Source organism: Rhinolophus sinicus, chromosome 16, assembly GCF_057876585.1.
Source record: "Rhinolophus sinicus isolate RSI-liver-muscle chromosome 16, RSI-T2T, whole genome shotgun sequence".
NCBI classification, from domain to species: domain Eukaryota; kingdom Metazoa; phylum Chordata; class Mammalia; order Chiroptera; family Rhinolophidae; genus Rhinolophus; species Rhinolophus sinicus.
In genome coordinates this window covers 683,812-700,131 of record NC_142516.1, presented here as the reverse complement: position 1 = coordinate 700,131, position 16,320 = coordinate 683,812, and the positions used below count along the sequence as shown (strand labels likewise).

The 16,320-nt window shown below is 63.2% G+C and overlaps 3 protein-coding genes across 3 annotated transcripts; all 3 read right to left on the bottom strand.

Annotated features, from left to right (window-relative positions):
- Positions 1–5: 5 nt before the first annotated feature.
- On the bottom strand, positions 6–1,303 carry LRRC26 (leucine rich repeat containing 26). Its single transcript, XM_019756787.3, has 2 exons — positions 489–1,303; positions 6–406 (listed from the first exon to the last, which is right to left on the bottom strand). The coding sequence occupies exons 1-2, from the start codon at positions 1,159–1,161 to the stop codon at positions 90–92; spliced, it is 990 nt and encodes a 329-aa protein (XP_019612346.2). The 5' UTR covers positions 1,162–1,303; the 3' UTR covers positions 6–89.
- Positions 1,304–2,009: 706 nt separating this feature from the next.
- Positions 2,010–3,319, bottom strand: TMEM210 (transmembrane protein 210). Its single transcript, XM_088793086.1, has 4 exons — positions 3,062–3,319; positions 2,761–2,896; positions 2,496–2,525; positions 2,010–2,335 (listed from the first exon to the last, which is right to left on the bottom strand). The coding sequence occupies exons 1-4, from the start codon at positions 3,207–3,209 to the stop codon at positions 2,137–2,139; spliced, it is 513 nt and encodes a 170-aa protein (XP_088649212.1). The 5' UTR covers positions 3,210–3,319; the 3' UTR covers positions 2,010–2,136.
- Positions 3,320–5,333: 2,014 nt separating this feature from the next.
- On the bottom strand, positions 5,334–16,104 carry ANAPC2 (anaphase promoting complex subunit 2). Its single transcript, XM_019756807.3, has 13 exons — positions 15,802–16,104; positions 14,973–15,595; positions 13,804–13,936; positions 12,686–12,860; positions 12,304–12,423; positions 11,824–11,941; positions 11,057–11,238; positions 10,665–10,806; positions 10,273–10,348; positions 9,969–10,172; positions 6,111–6,240; positions 5,759–5,994; positions 5,334–5,686 (listed from the first exon to the last, which is right to left on the bottom strand). The coding sequence occupies exons 1-13, from the start codon at positions 16,087–16,089 to the stop codon at positions 5,474–5,476; spliced, it is 2,640 nt and encodes an 879-aa protein (XP_019612366.2). The 5' UTR covers positions 16,090–16,104; the 3' UTR covers positions 5,334–5,473.
- Positions 16,105–16,320: the final 216 nt, after the last annotated feature.

Here is a 16,320-nt window from a genome sequence, read left to right as displayed (position 1 = left end):
TGTTCGGTCTGTGTCGCTTGTTGACGCCTGCAGGGGCTGTGAAGGAGGGCAGGGGAGAAGGGAAAGATTGGAGGGCAGCCGCGGCCCATTCAGACTTGGGCGGCGGCAGCGGGGCTCCCAGGGTCTGCAGGCGAGGCCCAGCCGGCGTCGGAGTTCAGAGGTCGCCTCCGCGGGCGGCTGGCGGCGGCGCGGCGCCTGCGGCGCGCGCGGCAGGCGGTGAACACCGAGCCCAGCGCTAGGCAGGTGGCCAGGCTGGTGAGGAAGGAGACCGGCCCGAGCGCGTAGATCACCGCCAGGTCCCACGGTGCGAGTGGCTGCCCGCAGTGGCTGAAGGCGGCGTCGGAGAAGGCGGTCAAGGAGCTGAGCGTCAGGCGCCCCGGCGACACGCAGACCAATGTCTCGGCTTCTGCAGGACATGGGCACGGGGTCAAGCAGCGGCGGGGCAGCTGCAGTGACCTCCCCGGCCCGCCTGCGCCCCGAGGGCTCACCTGGCGCTGGCTGCGGGTGCCGGCGCAGCCAGGCGCAGAGCGGGCGCAGCGCGCAGCCGCAGGCCCAGGGGTTGCCGCGCAGGCGCAGCGCGTTGAGAGACGGCAGGCCGGCCAGCAGGTTGGGTGCGAGCTCAGACAGCTCGTTGTCCTGCAAGCTGAGCGCGTGCAGCAGCGGGAGTGCACCCAACGCCGCGGGTTCCAGGAGCACCAACCGGTTGTTGGCTAGAGAGAGGGCGCGCAGCGCGCGCAGCGACGCGAAGGTACCAGGCGCCAGCGCCTCCAGCTGGTTGGCGCTGAGGTCGAGCTGCTGCAGCGCGCCCAGGCCCCAAAAGGCCCGCGCGTGCACCCAGCGCAGCCCATTCTCGCGCAGGTCCAGGTGCCGCAGCGCGTCAGAGCCCACGAAGGCTCGGGACGGCAGCGCGCGCACGTGGTTGTGGTCCAGCAGCAGCGCGCGCACACGCCGACTCAGGCCCACGGGCACCGCGGACAGCGCTCTTCCCGAGCAGTTGGCCTGGCCGCCCGGCTCGCACGCGCACGCCTCGGGGCAGTCGGGGGAGCCCGGGGTTGCCGTGGGGGTGGCTGCGACGGGCACTTGAGCCCAGATTGGCCACAGCGACAGCAGCAGCAGTAACACCGGCGGCGGGCGCCGCGACAGAAAGGAGGGACTCGGCATGGGAGCAGCCTTGGGACCCGCGGTGGAAGGCCTGCTGCTCGCGTGTCCCTGGGGACCGTCCGTACCTGCGGCGCTGGTACAAATAACTCTCCGGCCCGAGCGCTGGCAGTTCCTGTCCCGCGGCTGGTCCCGCCTAGGGCGGGGCTGGGCACTTAGCCAGCTCGCAGCACCTGTCCGGAGCTCGGAGCTCGGGGCTCCTCTTGGCTCCACGTCAGAAGCAGTGCTGACAAGTCGCCTTCGCCCCCTGCGTAATCCACCATCCGCTGAAGCCTGAGCAGCTGGATCTCACACACACTCCCACACACACACCACCCACCATGGATGCAACACAGAACGGGACCCAGTGGGCCCTGCCCCTCACCCCAGTTTCCAGCTCAGAGAAGTGAGCCCAGTGCACATACAGTGCCCCCTCCATGGGATGGACCCATCCCCATGGTGCATGATTGGTGGGGGCATGAGCACATGATGGGGGCCTGAGCCCAGGGGATAGGCTATTAGGCTGTGTGGGGAGGCAGTCATCCCCCTAAGAACTTTCCTGGAATCTCAAGGGGACAGTGTAGGTGGGGCAGGGGCACCAGCCCAAGTCCTCGTGTCAAGCGCTGCTCCCTCTGGAGTGGCACAGTTGAAACGTCCTGTACTGGGGTTTTCTGAGGGTGGGGTGGGGGCGGGGTGGACAGGGGCTCAGAATCCCTGCCAGCTTCATGGGACAGAGCAGCAGAAAGATGTGATGTGGGGAGGAGCTGTACTGAGGCCACTGCAGGAGGAAGTGGAAAAACCAGGGTGTGGCTCCCACCCTGGAGGGGAGACAGTGGGTGCTTAGTGTGGACACTGCACCCCCATTAAAGAGAAAGGAGTTGACAGAGCGGCCCAGAGACCCCTCTTCACCCCGTGACGCAGCTGCACAGGCTCTGGGAGGGGGACAGCGCAGCACCACTAAATACTGTTTAATGCCCCTTCCCCCAGCTGCCCGCAGCCCTACTCAGGTAGGGGAGGACAGGATAGCTCCTCTAGAGTGGCAGATGGGACCACTGAGTCCATGGGGATGGCCATTAGGCCCTGCTCCTCCAGGGGCGGCATCGTGGAGACCTCCAGGTCGGGCTCCATGAGGTGGGACGCCATGTGCACCGTCTGCAGGTCCACGCGGTCTTCCTGGGCTCCAAAGTGCCCCACCAATCTGCATGACAGGGACCAGGTCAGGTTGGCTGTGGGCGGCCGTCCACATGGGCTCACGAGGCCTTGGCCACCTGGGGTGGCTGGGCCCTCTGATCAGTGCTCCTGGGGGCAGGGAGCAGGGGTACAGCTCACCGTTGTGGTCCTCCCTTGGGGTCACTCACCTTCTGCCCATGTGTCCGGGGCATGTTTCACTGGGGAGACAAAGGCAGGTGTGAATCCTAGAATAACAGGGCTGGACTCCAGGAGCCCAAAAGTACCCCTCACAACTCTCCCCAGCCCACAGTCTGGGAATGCCATGCCCGGGCCCCTGTGACCCCACTGGGGAGGGCAGAGGCCCCTTTCCTGGGAAGACTGAGGGCCCAGGGTGGGCAGACCATGCTGGCCTTCAGCCCTCACCCACTCATCCCGGCCCTGGGGCTCACACACCCCTTGGCTCGAATGACACCGACTGCCACGATGACGAGGGCAAAGAAGCAGCTGGCGCTGATACCAGCCAGCACCACGAGCAAGGCAATGAGGGCCTCACGGCTGAGGCCAAGGCCGCATTCGCAGTAGGTTCCAGCTGCAGAAACAGCACCCGTGTGGCCAAGGGGCTGTGGTCACCTGCTGGTGGAGGACCCCCAGGGCCACCCCCAACCCCGGTGGCCACCAGGAGACAGTGTACCCAGCCTGCCTGGACAGGGAGGGACCCTGGCTGGGGGTGGGGTTCAGGGGCAGGAGGAGGCACCTGCAGCAGGGAAGAGCAAAAGGGACAAACATATCAGGCCAAGGGGGCTGCCGACCAGGCAAGAGTCAGGCTGGGGACAGGGGGCCATGTCCAGCCCCAGCCTCACCACACACCTCTGGTGGAACTCCTCGGAAGGCGCTGACCTCATAGTGGGGCTGTGAGACAGGCAGGGTGGGGGCAGGGCCTCTGCTGGAGCTTCACTCGCCCTTGGGTGCTAGGATTCCAGGAGCCCTGGGCAGACAGTCCTGGGGTGGGGCAGGTAGGGTGGATGGGGCCTAGGAGCCACTCCTGTCTCCTGGCCAGGTCTGAGGCAGAGGCAATGGGGTGGGGGCTGCTCTGGTCTTGTGGGGATGGTGCTTCATAGGGAAGGGGCGAGCGGGGTCGTGAACACAGTGGCCCGGAAACCCAGGGAGGTCCACAGCAGGCAGCTCCTGGCCTCAGTGTCTCTCAGGACAAGGGTGAAGCCTGGGCTCCAGCTGGCCGATGTCACCACCCTTCCCCCAAGGCTGGGACAAGCAGGGGCTGAGACTGGCCGGTGGGGGAGCTGCACCTGCTGCCCTCACACTGACTGTGTTGAGGAGGGTCCCACCCATACCCCAGCAATGCCTGGGGCTGGAGGGCCTCCCAGGGGATCCGCCATCACCCAGGAGGTATGTGTGCATTGCTGCTCACAGGCCTTCCCAGAACACTCTGCTCTTGGGGCAGGTGGCTCAGAAATGGCTGCAGGCAGCGTTCGAGGCTTCAGCTTCAATGTTAGAGCTCACTGCCTCCTCAGCACCTGCCTGCCACCCCTGAGAGAGTCTGTCCCATGAGGCGTCCTGCAGACCAGGCAAGCACTCGCCTGCAGGCCGGTGTGGTCAGCCTCCTCCCTGCTCTTCCACACTGCCCCCTCCAACTACCCGGGCAGCAAGAGGAAGTGTCCCCCACGGCTGACCCCACAGGGCTGGGGACCCCTTCTGGTGGGGCCCTTGGGGACCTGCCCACCAGCAGCTCCTGACACACCATGGTGCCTGCTGAATGATGCTGTGACCCAAGACACGCTGGGTTATACCACAGTCGTCCCCAGACCAAGTTCCAAGGGAGAAAGAGCAGGTGTGCCTGTGCCTGGGGCTGGCACTGCCACCTTGCCAGGCCAGTCCAACAGGTTTGCATCCTGGTTAGGAAGACAAAGGCACATCCAGCCTGGTGCCAAGTGGGGGCTGGCCTGGAGGCAACGGCGGGTGTTGGTGTCAGAGCTGCCCGGGCCTCCCCCAGAACTCAGGGGACAGTGGGAAGCCGCCCACTCGTGCCCACATCACAGGAGCGGATGGTGGGTCAGAACCCTCCAACTGCTGAGGCCATGACCTCATTCCCACCCTGTCCTCCTCAGGCTGTGGCAATCAGTGTGCTCTGGAGCAGGAAGGGGACATCCTGGGGGACAGTGCCACTCAGGACCCTGTGGAGCCAGACTGTGGGGACCGCGGGGTGTCGGGCAGCAGATGCTCCCTCCACAGGGCCTGACACCTGCCAGGACAGTGCCACCAGGCCAGAGCAGTTTCTGCCTGAGGCTGTGGTGCCTGGTGCAGCTTTGAAGGCCTGGGGCCTGGGCAGGGCCAACACCCCACCTCCTGGGACCTCAGGATGAGGGTGGGGCCTGGACAGTTGCTGCGCTGACCAGCTGGGCTCACAGGCCCTTCATCCTGACCACACCTCTGGGGCGTGGTGGTAAGTGGCCTTCCCGAAAGCACGTTACTGTGAGCCCCGAGCACTGTGGCTGCCTGACTCTAGTTTGGGACAGCAAATGCCTGCTACCTCCCACCACAGGGCGTGTCCCAGGCAGCCCATCCCGCTTAGGAGTGCAAGAGGTTCCTGGCTTAGCAGGAAACAGCCTGCCTGCACTGCCTCCAATGTTCCAATGGGACCCACATGTCCCAGCAGCAGCCCTGGGGCTCCTGGCCCAGCCCTTGAGGGCTGGACCCTCGGGCCATGCAGAGGGAGGGTGACCCAAGGGGTCCTTTCAAAGGCCAGATGAGTGCAGCTGGAGCTGGCGCCCTGTAGGGGGCTGGAGGGCAGCTAAGCCCTAGTGCGCGCTCCTGCCTGCATGGTGGGCCTTGGGGGCACCCACATGCAGAACTGTGTTTTAGGGCCCAAACACAGGTGGGCAGGCCAGGGCTGGGCCTGACCTCTTCTGCAGTTCCCTTCACCTGCCAGGCTGATGTGGAGAGGCTGGTCTGGAGGGAGAACCTGTATATGTGTCCATGAGGGGCCCACAAAGCCACCAAGACAGGGAAAGGATGAAGAACCAACCATTTTACTGTGCACTCTGGGAGCTAGGCAGTGAGTGGGGGGCTGGGCAGGGCGTGCGCAGCGCCTGGCTGTCTGTCCTGCAGGGCATGGGCAGGTGGAGTGCTGCAGGGCAGGGCCGGCAGCCTGTCATCCGCAGCTCTTGGGCAGGCGGTAGACGCCTCCGGCGTAGACGAGCTGCTGTTCGCGCACCTTCTTCTGCAGGAAGCCTTGTAGCTCCTGCAGGTCGATCTCAGCGAGCGCGGGGCCCGTCACCACAAACATGCGCAGCATGCTGTAGATGCGCTCCAGCGACAGGCTCTCCAGGTTGGTCAGCATGGCCTGGATGTACGTCCAGAAGAGCTGCGGGGACAGTGGCCGTCAGCCCTGCCCGAGGCCCCGCCCACGGCCCCGCCCCCAGCCCCACAGGCGCACCAGCAGCTCCTCCTCCTTCTGGTCGGCTTGGGAGGCCATGCCCGAGTCGCTGTCGTCGTCACTGTCAAGGAGCACCATGCTGTCACGGTCCTGGGGCCGCTCCTCCTCCACGACAGAGAAGGTGCCAGCAGGTTCCTCCCGCAGCACGCCCTGCTGTAGCCACACCGCCATGCGCCGTCGCAGGAGGGCCACGGGCATCTTTACCACCTTGCTCAGCTCCTCCAGGGTCCAGCTGGCTGCGGGGGTGGCCAGGCACGCTGGGCTAGGCCCGGTGGGGAGGGGACGGCAAGGGGTGGCTCACGTCCTGCCCACCCCCACACCCGGGGAAACAGTGCCTGGGCAGTTGACTCACCTTGGTCCTGGAAATACAGCAAGACCACTGCCTGCACAGGGGTCACGGCCACAGACAGTGTGCGGTCAGCCAGCTCCACATCCATGGTCACCAGGCCCAGGGTGTGCTTCCAGCTGAGGGTCCGCATGGCCTGGGGAGGGCTGGAGTCAGCACAGGCAGCCCAGCGGAACCAGGCTCTGCTCCCCAGCACCAGGTGAGGAAGGGGCTTCCTGACCTGCCCCCACCCCAGCAGGCAGGCACGCAGCAGCACGGTGAGTACGGGAGGGCTCCAGTCCCCACCTCCCAACCACCACGATCTGACAGTAAGGCCCTAATTCGAGAATCCACCGGTTAGGGGCTAAACTGTCTGAAAAAGTCGTCCACGCCTTCACCCCAGGACCTCAGAACACAACCCGAACCAGTCCTGGAAACAGGTCAGTGACGATATAATGACAGATGAGGTCCTGGCGGAGTACAGAGGGCCCTGACGTAACATGGCCGGTGCCCTCAGAACAGGAAAGGTGGTGTGAAGACAGATACAGGACTGGAGTGAGGTGCCACAGTGAAGAAGTGCCAGGGACCGCCGGCACCACCAGGAGCTGGGACAGGCAGAGGACTCGCTCCTAAGCCTTCAGAGGGACCAGATTCTGCTGGCACCGTCATCTGACGCTGGCCCCCAGGACTGAAACAAGTGCCTATTGTTTTAAGCCACACCTGGTCTGTAGTCCTTAGCTATAGCAGCCACAAGAAATAAATTTTGGCCCCAGGAAAGGGGTGCTGCTGTAACACCACGTAAAAATGTGGGAGTGGCTATAGGGTTAGGTGATGGTTCCAGGCTGGCAGTTTTTGAGCTGCATGCTCCTGAAAGCCTGGACTGCTGTGAAGATAGGTGCTAGAAACAGACAGCAAAGGCCATTCCGGTGAGGTGTGTCGAAACAAGGGACAGGTCCCTGAACTTGGAGGAAAGGCAATCTTTGTTAGAAGGCAGCAGAGATGTGGCTGAGTTGTGTTCTGCTGGGTGGAAGCAGAACTGGCAAGTGACGAACTTGGATATTCAGCTGAGATTTCCAAACAGAGGGTAGGAGGTGCAGCCTGGTTTCTCTGCTGCTTATAGTAAAATGCAAGAAACTGGCAGGCAAAGGGACCCGATACTTGCTAATTTGGGTTCTTCTCTGTGTGCTCTGGAAACAGAGCCAAGACTAGAGCTGTGATGGTGGAGCCAAGCAGCGGTCTCGTGGCCAGGACACAGATGGCTTGTCCGGGCAGGATGTGTGGACTGCACCTTGTGGCTTCATGCTCTACATGGTATCCTGCACAGAGACCAAGGTCTGAGGGTTTTTTAACAGGAGAAACACTGCCAACCTGGACCGTAAGGGGACATGGCCAAGTGAGCAGCTTGCAGGTAAGGCTACTGCAGCAGGGTGGGAAGATGGCATGGAGCCAGTGGTACAGGCCTCAGAATCTAGGGATTTCCTCCCAGGATCTCAGATCTGCCTGGGGCCTGTGGGCCTTCCTTCTGCTTCTCCCTTTTGAGATGGGGGTGTCTGCCCAACACCCTTCCCATGACCATATGCTTGAAAGACAATGACTATCTGGTCTCACAGGCTCACAGCTGAAGGACTTGGGCCTCAAGATGAATCGTACCCCAAGTCTCACCCTCACCTGATTTAGATGCTAATTAGATGCTGAAATGTGGGGCTTTCGAGTTGATATTTAGATGAGACTTTGACTTTGGAGCTGGTGCTGGAACGATTAAGACCCGGGGGTTGGAACTGACTGAACATGTTTTGCACGTGGGAACCTAAGTTTTGAGGGTCCAAAGGGAGGCCTCTTATGGGCTGAATTGGCCCCCCAAAAAATGTGAAAGTCCTAACCCCCAGGACCTCAGAATGTGGCCTTACTTGGAAAGCAAGTCATTACAGATGTACTTAAGATGAGGTCAGACACAGTAGAGTGGGGCTTTAATGCAATAGGACTGGTATCCTCGTAAGAAGGGAGTTTAGATGCCGAGTCACAGGGAGAAGCCCTGTGATGACAGAAGCAGAGGTTGGAGGGATGCGGCCACAAGCCCAGGACACCTGGAGCCACAAGAAGCTGGGAGAGGAAGCAAGGACCCTCCCCTAGAGCCTTCAGAGGGAGTGAAGCCCTGGGACACCATGATTTGGAACTTCCAGCTGCTAGAACTGAGCCAATAAAGTCTGTTGTTCTGAGCCCATTTGTGGTACTTCGTTACGGCCGCCTCCAGGACACAGATACAGCCACTCCAGGCCAAGCGTGGCTCTGAGTCCTTCCACAACCCCCATGGCTCTTAAGGGGGAGGCAATGATGAAGCCGATTTGCAGAGAGAAAACGGAAGCCCAGGCTGTCTGGCTCCAAGACCATGACCTCTACAGCTAGCGATCCAGCACAGCAGGCCGGAGACAAGGCGCAGCAGTAGAGCATGAGGCAAGCACACTATGGTTGAAGGCCACCTGCACGTATCCAGCACAGCCCTGAGGCCAGGGGCCCAGGGGTGGGGGTCAGACACCACGGCCACAGGCCTAGCCCCTCGGCACAGCCCTGGGGCCTGCCCATGCCCCTCCAGTATGCCACCGAGCCCAGAAAGTGCACTGGAGCCCCGGCCTGAGCCAGACCAGAGGGCTGGGGAGGGCACCCCGCACACACACATCCTCACCAGGAAGAGGTGGGTGCTGTGCGGACCAGGCAGCAGCAGGAAGCATGGGCGGGGGGGGGGGGGGGGGGCTAGGCCATGCAGGCTGCACGCTCACTTTGACACTGCCCCTGAAGACGGCCCTCCTTGGCCTCCCCACTCCAGGCCCCTGCCCTCACCTGTCTCTGGGAGGGAGGCCCCTATAGACTGACTGGCCTACCCTGAGCCTGCCGCACTGAGCAGCTAAGTTCCTGGCCCGTAATAGCAACGCATGTGGGCCCAGCAAACCGGGAGGAGCTGCCACCACCACCCCAGCCCCACCTGGCCCTCCCGGCGCTCCGTCCTGAGGCTCCTGGAGCCCTGGCTGCTGCTCCCTGTCTCCGGGCTGTCCCAGGTACTCCTGGGGTTTGGGGTTCTCCACTCGTCCGCTGCTTGGGCACCCAGCATCCTCTGAGACCAAGTGCTCACTGGGCTGCACCCTGAGGACTCAGGCCCCACATGCTTTGTCAGCCCCAGAACCTGTTTCTTCACCTGTCCCCAGAAACCTGGGACAGGTGCTAACTCCTTCCTCTCTCCCACCAAGATTCTAATGAACCATCACCTGCAAGGAAGGGACCTCTGCCCACCCCCTGGCTCCACCCACCCACACCTGCCACCTGAACTGCCCGCCCCACCACTCGGCCTGTTGGCTAACTCAGCCAGTCCGCCCCTCCCCTCCCTGTCCTCCTGGCACAGCCCTGTGCCCCCTGGGACTGACAGCACACAGTACAGTCCTGGGCCTCAGGCACCGAGACCCGAGAAAACAACTTCCAGGAAACTAAGTGGGGGCAGGGTCACAGAGGTCAGACACCTCCAGCGCAATCTGCAGACTCCTGGGTACATGTCCACACAACAGATACAACCTCACTCGCTCTGGGAAGTGCCACCCCCGAGCCCGGGTTCAGAAGCCAGAGTATAGACAGTGGAAGAGGAAGCCCAGAGAGCGGGGCTATGAAGGCGGGACGGTGACACGGGCACGCACACGCAGACTGCGAAAAGGGACGGGGCGGGGAGCAGAGCCTGGGCTGCAGCCTCTAGCCCCAATGCAGACACGTGGGGGCAACAGGAGGGGACTGCGGAGACGGACCTCGCCCAGCCGGGCATCGCCTGGCCTGGCCCCAGGCCGCACGTTTGTTGGGCAGGGTCTCCAGGTCGGGAAGCAGCCCCCACCGCAGGGAGGCGGGCAGTACCTTCAGCTTCTCATACTTCTTGCAATAGACGTCCAGGGCCTCCCTGATGTCCTCGGGGACCTCCAGCTTCTCGTCCTTGAAGGGGGGCCAGAACTCACTGGACAGGATGACAGCGTAGACCCCGAATGGCGGCTGCTCCTCCGCAGGCCGCTTCTCGTCCTCCTCACGGATGTTGGCATTGATGCGGCGGGAGTCTGCCATGTCCTAGGGAGCAGTCATGGTCTCAGAAGGCCCGCGGTGGGGCGGAGCCGAGGGGGGGGAGGGAGGGGGGAGGGTGGGGCTGGTGGGCGGGGCCTCTACACACCTTCAGCATGACCTCGCAGAAGTGCATCGGGGCCTCGCCAAAGCGCAGCTTCAGCAGTTCCACGTTGCGGATCTCCCTAGAAGGATGCGTCTCAGGGGGTGCAGCGTGCCCTTGCCCCACAGGCAGCTCAGCAGAGCGGCTGGTGCAGAGACACCCCCAGGCCAGGAAGCAGCAGGAAGCACAGCTCCAGCCATCAGAGCCCTGTGCCTGCTCCATCCTGTCCAAGGCCTGAAGTCTGTAGGCCCTGCTTCCCCCCAGTTCCTGGGCCACCCCCTAGGCATCCGCAGACGGTGCCTGCCTGGCCGGGGGAACCCAGGTGGGCAGGGACGTGCTCGAGGACTGACAGGGTGGCCTCAGGCAGCATGGCACAGTGCCTGGGAGACCGGCCTCACCGCTCGGGGCTGAAGCTGAACTGGTGCAGCAGGCGGTCAGCCAGCAGCGAGCGGTACTCGTTGATGAAGAGGTCTTTGCTGCCGTAGATGCTGACCAGCAGGCTGATGATGTCCGAGGAGCGCCGCTTGGAGCTGGACTTCCCTGCACAGCATGGGGACGGATGCCCCTGGCACTTCAGCACCTGTGCCCAGGCCTGAGGGACACAGCCCACCACAGGCCCACACCGGGCCCACCTCAAGCACTCTGGGAACTGCACTGAGTGGGGCCCTGACCTCTGACCTGCTCAAACCTCAGGGCGGACAGCAACAACCTCAAGACCAGAGCGCCCGCCCGCGGGACCCTCCCCACAATGCAGAGGCTGGCGGGGCGGGCGGGGCTGGCAGGCGCAAACCTGGGTCAGCGTCCACGGGGTCAGGGACCCAGTCCTCAGGCTCGCCGGAGTCGTCCTCGCTGTCCTGGCCAGTTTCCAGGCTCGCTGGGTCTGTCTTGGACAGCTCGACAGCCAAGTCCCCTGTCCCGTCTGAGTCCCCCGTCAGCCCGGCCACAATCTGCCGCACCGTGTCCTCCCGAGTCCTACCAGTGTCAGCACCATCGGCCCTCACGGTACCTCAATGCCACTCACCTGACCACCCATCAGCTCCTCCCTCCAGCCAGTACCCTGACCCCAAGTCAAAAACAGGCCAATCACGCTTTATCTCAAAAAAAAAAGAAAACGAAAACCATGACTTTCTGGGAGCAGGAGCTGGGATGACAGGCGGACCCACAGTCAGGAGTTCACGGCCAGTGGGCAGCAGGTACGAGTCGGGGCAGCTGCAGCCCCAGCCCCTCCATTCCCCAGAGGGGCTTCATGGCGGCTGTGCCAGCGCACCTGCTCCAGCACATTGTGTAATGGACTCCCGAGCACAGGGCTCCGCTCCCCGGTCAGCCAGGCACCTCTGCTGGGATGGAGGGGGGGCAGGGGCGTGGTGACACTGAGCAATAGGACAGGAGCCAGCACCAGCAAGAGAAGTGGCCTGGGCCAGGCCATTCAGCCCAGCAGGAGGGACAGAGAGTCCCTGGTCCCCCAGGAATTCGGCTGCATGGGGGGGGGGGGGGTGCAGGCGGGACACCAGCACCCACATCTGAGTGAGTGGTCCTGTGACCACCCATGGTGCTCACCTCAGGTAGCGGCGAATGGGCTCACAAGCCACCTCCAGAATGACCATGGAGGGGTCCAGCACACGCAGTGCCTTGATGGCAGAGATGTAGAGGGTGATGATGTCGCATGTGTTGACGCCTGCAGCCGGGAGAAGGCTGGCGGTGACGGCAATGCCCAGGATAACACAGGGACACCGAGGGACCACATACTGGCACGTGGTCTTGAGGTCGCCACTGTGGCCTCACTCCCCAGGACACCAGTGAGACCCATAGGGAGCTGCCCCTGTGCCCCCACCTCCCACTCCCACTCCCACATGCTTTCTCCACAGCATCCCCTCTCCACACCGCCCCACCCCCAGGCCAGACCCGTCAGTTCCTACAACTCAGGGCAAAGGAGGCCCCCATCCCCATAAGGACTGCACAAAACTGCTTCTTAACCCCTTCCCCAGGCCCGGCTCCTGGCCCTGGGCCCTGAGGGTGGACGGCGGTCGGCCGCAGGACCTGGGTGGAGGAGCCGAGTCTCCAGGGCGGACTTGAGAGACGCGAGCAGCTGCTGCCGCTGGTCGGTCCTCTCCAGGCAGTACTTGAGGTCCTCAACGGCTGGCCGGGAGTCCGGGAAGTCTGTGGGAAGGGGGCCGGTCTTGCACACGCACACGCACATGTGGCACGCACCCATGTCGCCTGCCAGGGAGCCCAGAGGCAGCAAGGCCTGAGGGGTGAGCACTGTTGCCCTCAGGCCTTCATGTGCCCACACATTTGACCAGAAGCGCCCTATGGGGCACACAGGCCGTCCAGAGTAGGGATGTGAGACGGCTCGACCTCCCGACAGCTGCCCTGCTGGGGGGTGGGGTTGGGAAGCTCTGCTGCAGGCAGTGGGGCCGACCTCGTATGACACTGAAGAGCTCCTCGATTCGCAGTCCAGCGTACACGCGGTAGAAGAACTTCTGCACGTGGCAACGCCAGCGACGCAGCGTGCTGCCAGCCTCAGGGGACGCGGGCCTGGCGGGGCCATCCTGCAGGAACACCTTGCCCAGCCAGCCGACCACCCTCTCGATCCACTGTGGGAGAGCACAGGAGTGGCAGGTGGGGCCGAGCCCCGCCTGACCCAGAGCAGAGGCTGGGCGAGGCCGCTCAGCTACCACCCTGCTGGCCAGGCCCTGGCGAGTCCCCAAAGCCACTTGCTCTGGAAGTCAGAATCACATTAGCAGGATGATGGTCAAAAGGGGCATGTCAGGCCCTCCACCAATGCCTCCCACGCCCTTCCACGTGCGTCAGTGGCCCTGACCTAGCGCACAGAGCACATTCTCAGCTCCCCGAGGACAGACACACCCTGGGGACGGCACACATGACCAGCCCCTACATGCAGACAACGCAGCATCCAGCGAGAATGTTTCTGAGCATATCATGTACGTCTACAAGACACACTGCCACGTGCTCTCAGGGATGCACACGTCCCCCCAACAGACTGTCCAACCACCAAGAAGACCACCCGACACTGCAGCCTCGGAGCTACCCCAACCAGACTTCCAGGCCCACGCCCACTCCAGACCACTGCTGTGGGACACCTCTGCGCCCCCATGGCAGCTAACCTGTATCCTCAGGAGGCAGACACCAGGCTGCTCTGCACCCCATGGTTTTCCCAGCTCCTCTGTGACTCTGAAGAGTTCAGAGCAGAACCCCAGACCACGCCCCAACAGCATGGGCGCCCTGAGGCCCCTCACTGCCACATGCCAGACCCTGGCACTGCCTCCAGCCACGTCTCTATACAGGCCTTGCTGAGCATGTCGTAGGCTCTTCCTGGTTGTCGCCAGGGGGGATTAAAAAGGCCCATAGGGACCAGCCTCTACCCAGCAGTAAGACAGCTTCAACCCCCTGTGAGGTCCTGGCTCACCCGGCCTCTACGTTTGGGCTACCTCTAAAGCCAAGTTGTCAGGTTTGCTGGAAACCTATTCCCCAGTCCTCAGGGGACACAGACCGAGAGGGGGGCCGTGTGGAACTCACCTTGTGGAACTCACGCAGGAAGGAGCGCTCGTACTCGCCCCGGCAGCGGTCCTCCATCCGCTCCCGGGTCACCTGGTGCAGGGTGGTGGTCACGGCCTCAGCACTGACCCGCTCCAGCAGACTGAGCCTGTGTCTGGAGGAGAGCCCTGCCCATGGAGCCTGCACAGCGCATGGGCTGCACACACCACCCCCACACCCAGCACACACCTCCCACGGCCCTCCTCATGGAGGCACATGGTACACAGGGCTTTGAGGAAGAGTTGCTGGGAGGAAACAGCTCTGGCAAGGCCCTGACCATCCTCCCCAGCTGGCCTTTCTGCATGGGCTCGGACACTGGCCTTCCCCATGTGAGCAGCATGTATGACTCAGGAGCCAGTCTCATCTCCCAGAAATGGCTCGGAAACAACTACACACATTGCCACCTGGCCACATGTGTACACATGCCATGGTTGGTGCCGCTGAAGGCCAACCCTGGCCTACAGTGGCAAAGGAACTCAAGATAGGAAACATGAAAGAATGCTTCTGCATGACTTTCATCTGGGGCAAACCCAGCAGACATCGTTCGGGGCCTCCCTGATCCCTACCAGCAACAGGACCACTCCCTAGGTCCAGGTACAAGACCCTCTCCCTAACAGCTGCACTGCTGGCACTTTTCTCAACGTGATAAAACTATCATAGTGGCCACAGAAGGTGGAGAGCCAGTACAACACGGCCTGGCTCTAACAACAGAATCCTTTCCTCTTCAAAAGGCTGGAGAGGTGTCTGCTCGCCCAACATGTCAGCCTCATCTCCAACTTGTTCCCAAAAAAAGAAATAACAAGCCCACCTTCTGCAATTACAGGGTAGGGTGAGCGTCACTGCTCCCCCATAACCTATAAAAGGTACACTTTAATTCTGTGCGGCCCAAGAACCTTGGAATCACACAGGATCTCAGTACAAGCAAAGTGTGAAACCTTGGGCTAACTCGAGTCACAGACAGACATGCCTGTGTTCAGGACAAAAAGTGTTACAGCACAAGGCTCTTGGAGACCCTCCCTGTCATGTCCATGGCGACCAGGACAGGTAGCAGAGACCCCAACCAGCTCACCAGCTCTCTGCAGAGGCCAGCAGGGCCCAGGGGAGCAAGCGGGAATCAGAAGAACGGGCCTGGCCCAGGCGCGAGTACTCACAGGACCTGGCTGAGCTGGTGGAACTGCTCCAGGGCCTGGCGGCACCAGCACTGCTGCTTGTCACTGCCGCACCCCGCGCACACCGGGCTCTGCAGAAGCCGGTAGTACCGGCGGCGGGCATACCTGCTGTCCAGGTCCCCCTCCAGTTCCGGGTCTGTGCCCCCTTCCCCTTTCCTCTTACTCTGCAAGTAGACTCTCAAGAAGCGCCCATAGAGGCGCTGGACCATCTCCTGAAAGCTTCTGGGGGTGGAAAAGAACAGCACGCCCCGCAACGTGGTGTGGACCTTCTCCCGCAGCCCCTGGGCGCCGGCGCCCATCAGCAAGCCCAGGCGAGTCCATTTCTCCAGGAGCTCCAGGCTACGCAGGTAGGGGTCCAGGCGGCTCTCCAGCAGGCCGAAAGCGTCAAGGAGCAGCAGAAGGCACTGGGGCTCGTCGGCACAGTTCTCCCGCTGGGAGACGGCATTCCAGAACTCGAGGGAGATGTTGGCCTGCAAATCGTTCTGCAGCACCTCCACGAACCACTCCTCCAGGACCGAGTGCAGGCCGTGGCCCTTCAGAACCTCCACCGCCGCCCGCAGCTCCTCTTCCTTGGGAGGGACCGCACCGCTGGTCCGGGAGGACGCCTGCAGCGCAGAAAACCGTGAGGAACAGGGAACACAGCGTAGAGGCGGCAGAGGTGGGGAAGGGACAGAGCGCAGGGGACGCTGCGGAAACTCCGCGGCCCCTCCTCCGCGGCACTCGGATGCGGGGTCGGGGGTGCACGCCCTCATAAAGCGCGCCGGGTCCGGGGAACGCCGCGCAGGCCCGCCGCCCTCGCCCGGGGCCTCACCAGTCCCAGCGCGGCCGGCGGCACCAGCCCGGTGCTCACGGTGTTCCAGGCCAGCAGCAGCTGCTGTGTCGGCCCGGGGGGCTCCGCCGCCGCCATCAGCACCCACCAGCATCCAGAGCCGCTCGGCGCCGCGCGCGCTGATGACGCAGAGCTAGGCTCGCGCGCGCGCAGCGATGAGGCGTACGCGAGGCGCGCGCAGGTGACGTACCCGATGTGCGCGCTGTTGAGAGGCAGTGCGCAGGCGCGGGCGGCGTTGCAGGAGCGGCGGTTGGAGTGGCCGGCGACCATGACCCAGCAGGGCGCGGCGATGCAGAACTACAACAACGAGCTGGTCAAATGTGAGCGGCCGCGCGGCGGGGCCTGCCGGGCAGGCGGGGAGGGCGTGGGGCTCGCCGGCTTGCAGGCCCAGGCCCAGGCCGTAGGTGGCCCGCAGCACACGGCCAAGTTTGTTGCACTGTGGCTGCGAGGGGGGCCCGGCCCGGACTGCGCGGAGGCGGTTCGGAGCTGCCCAGCGCACAA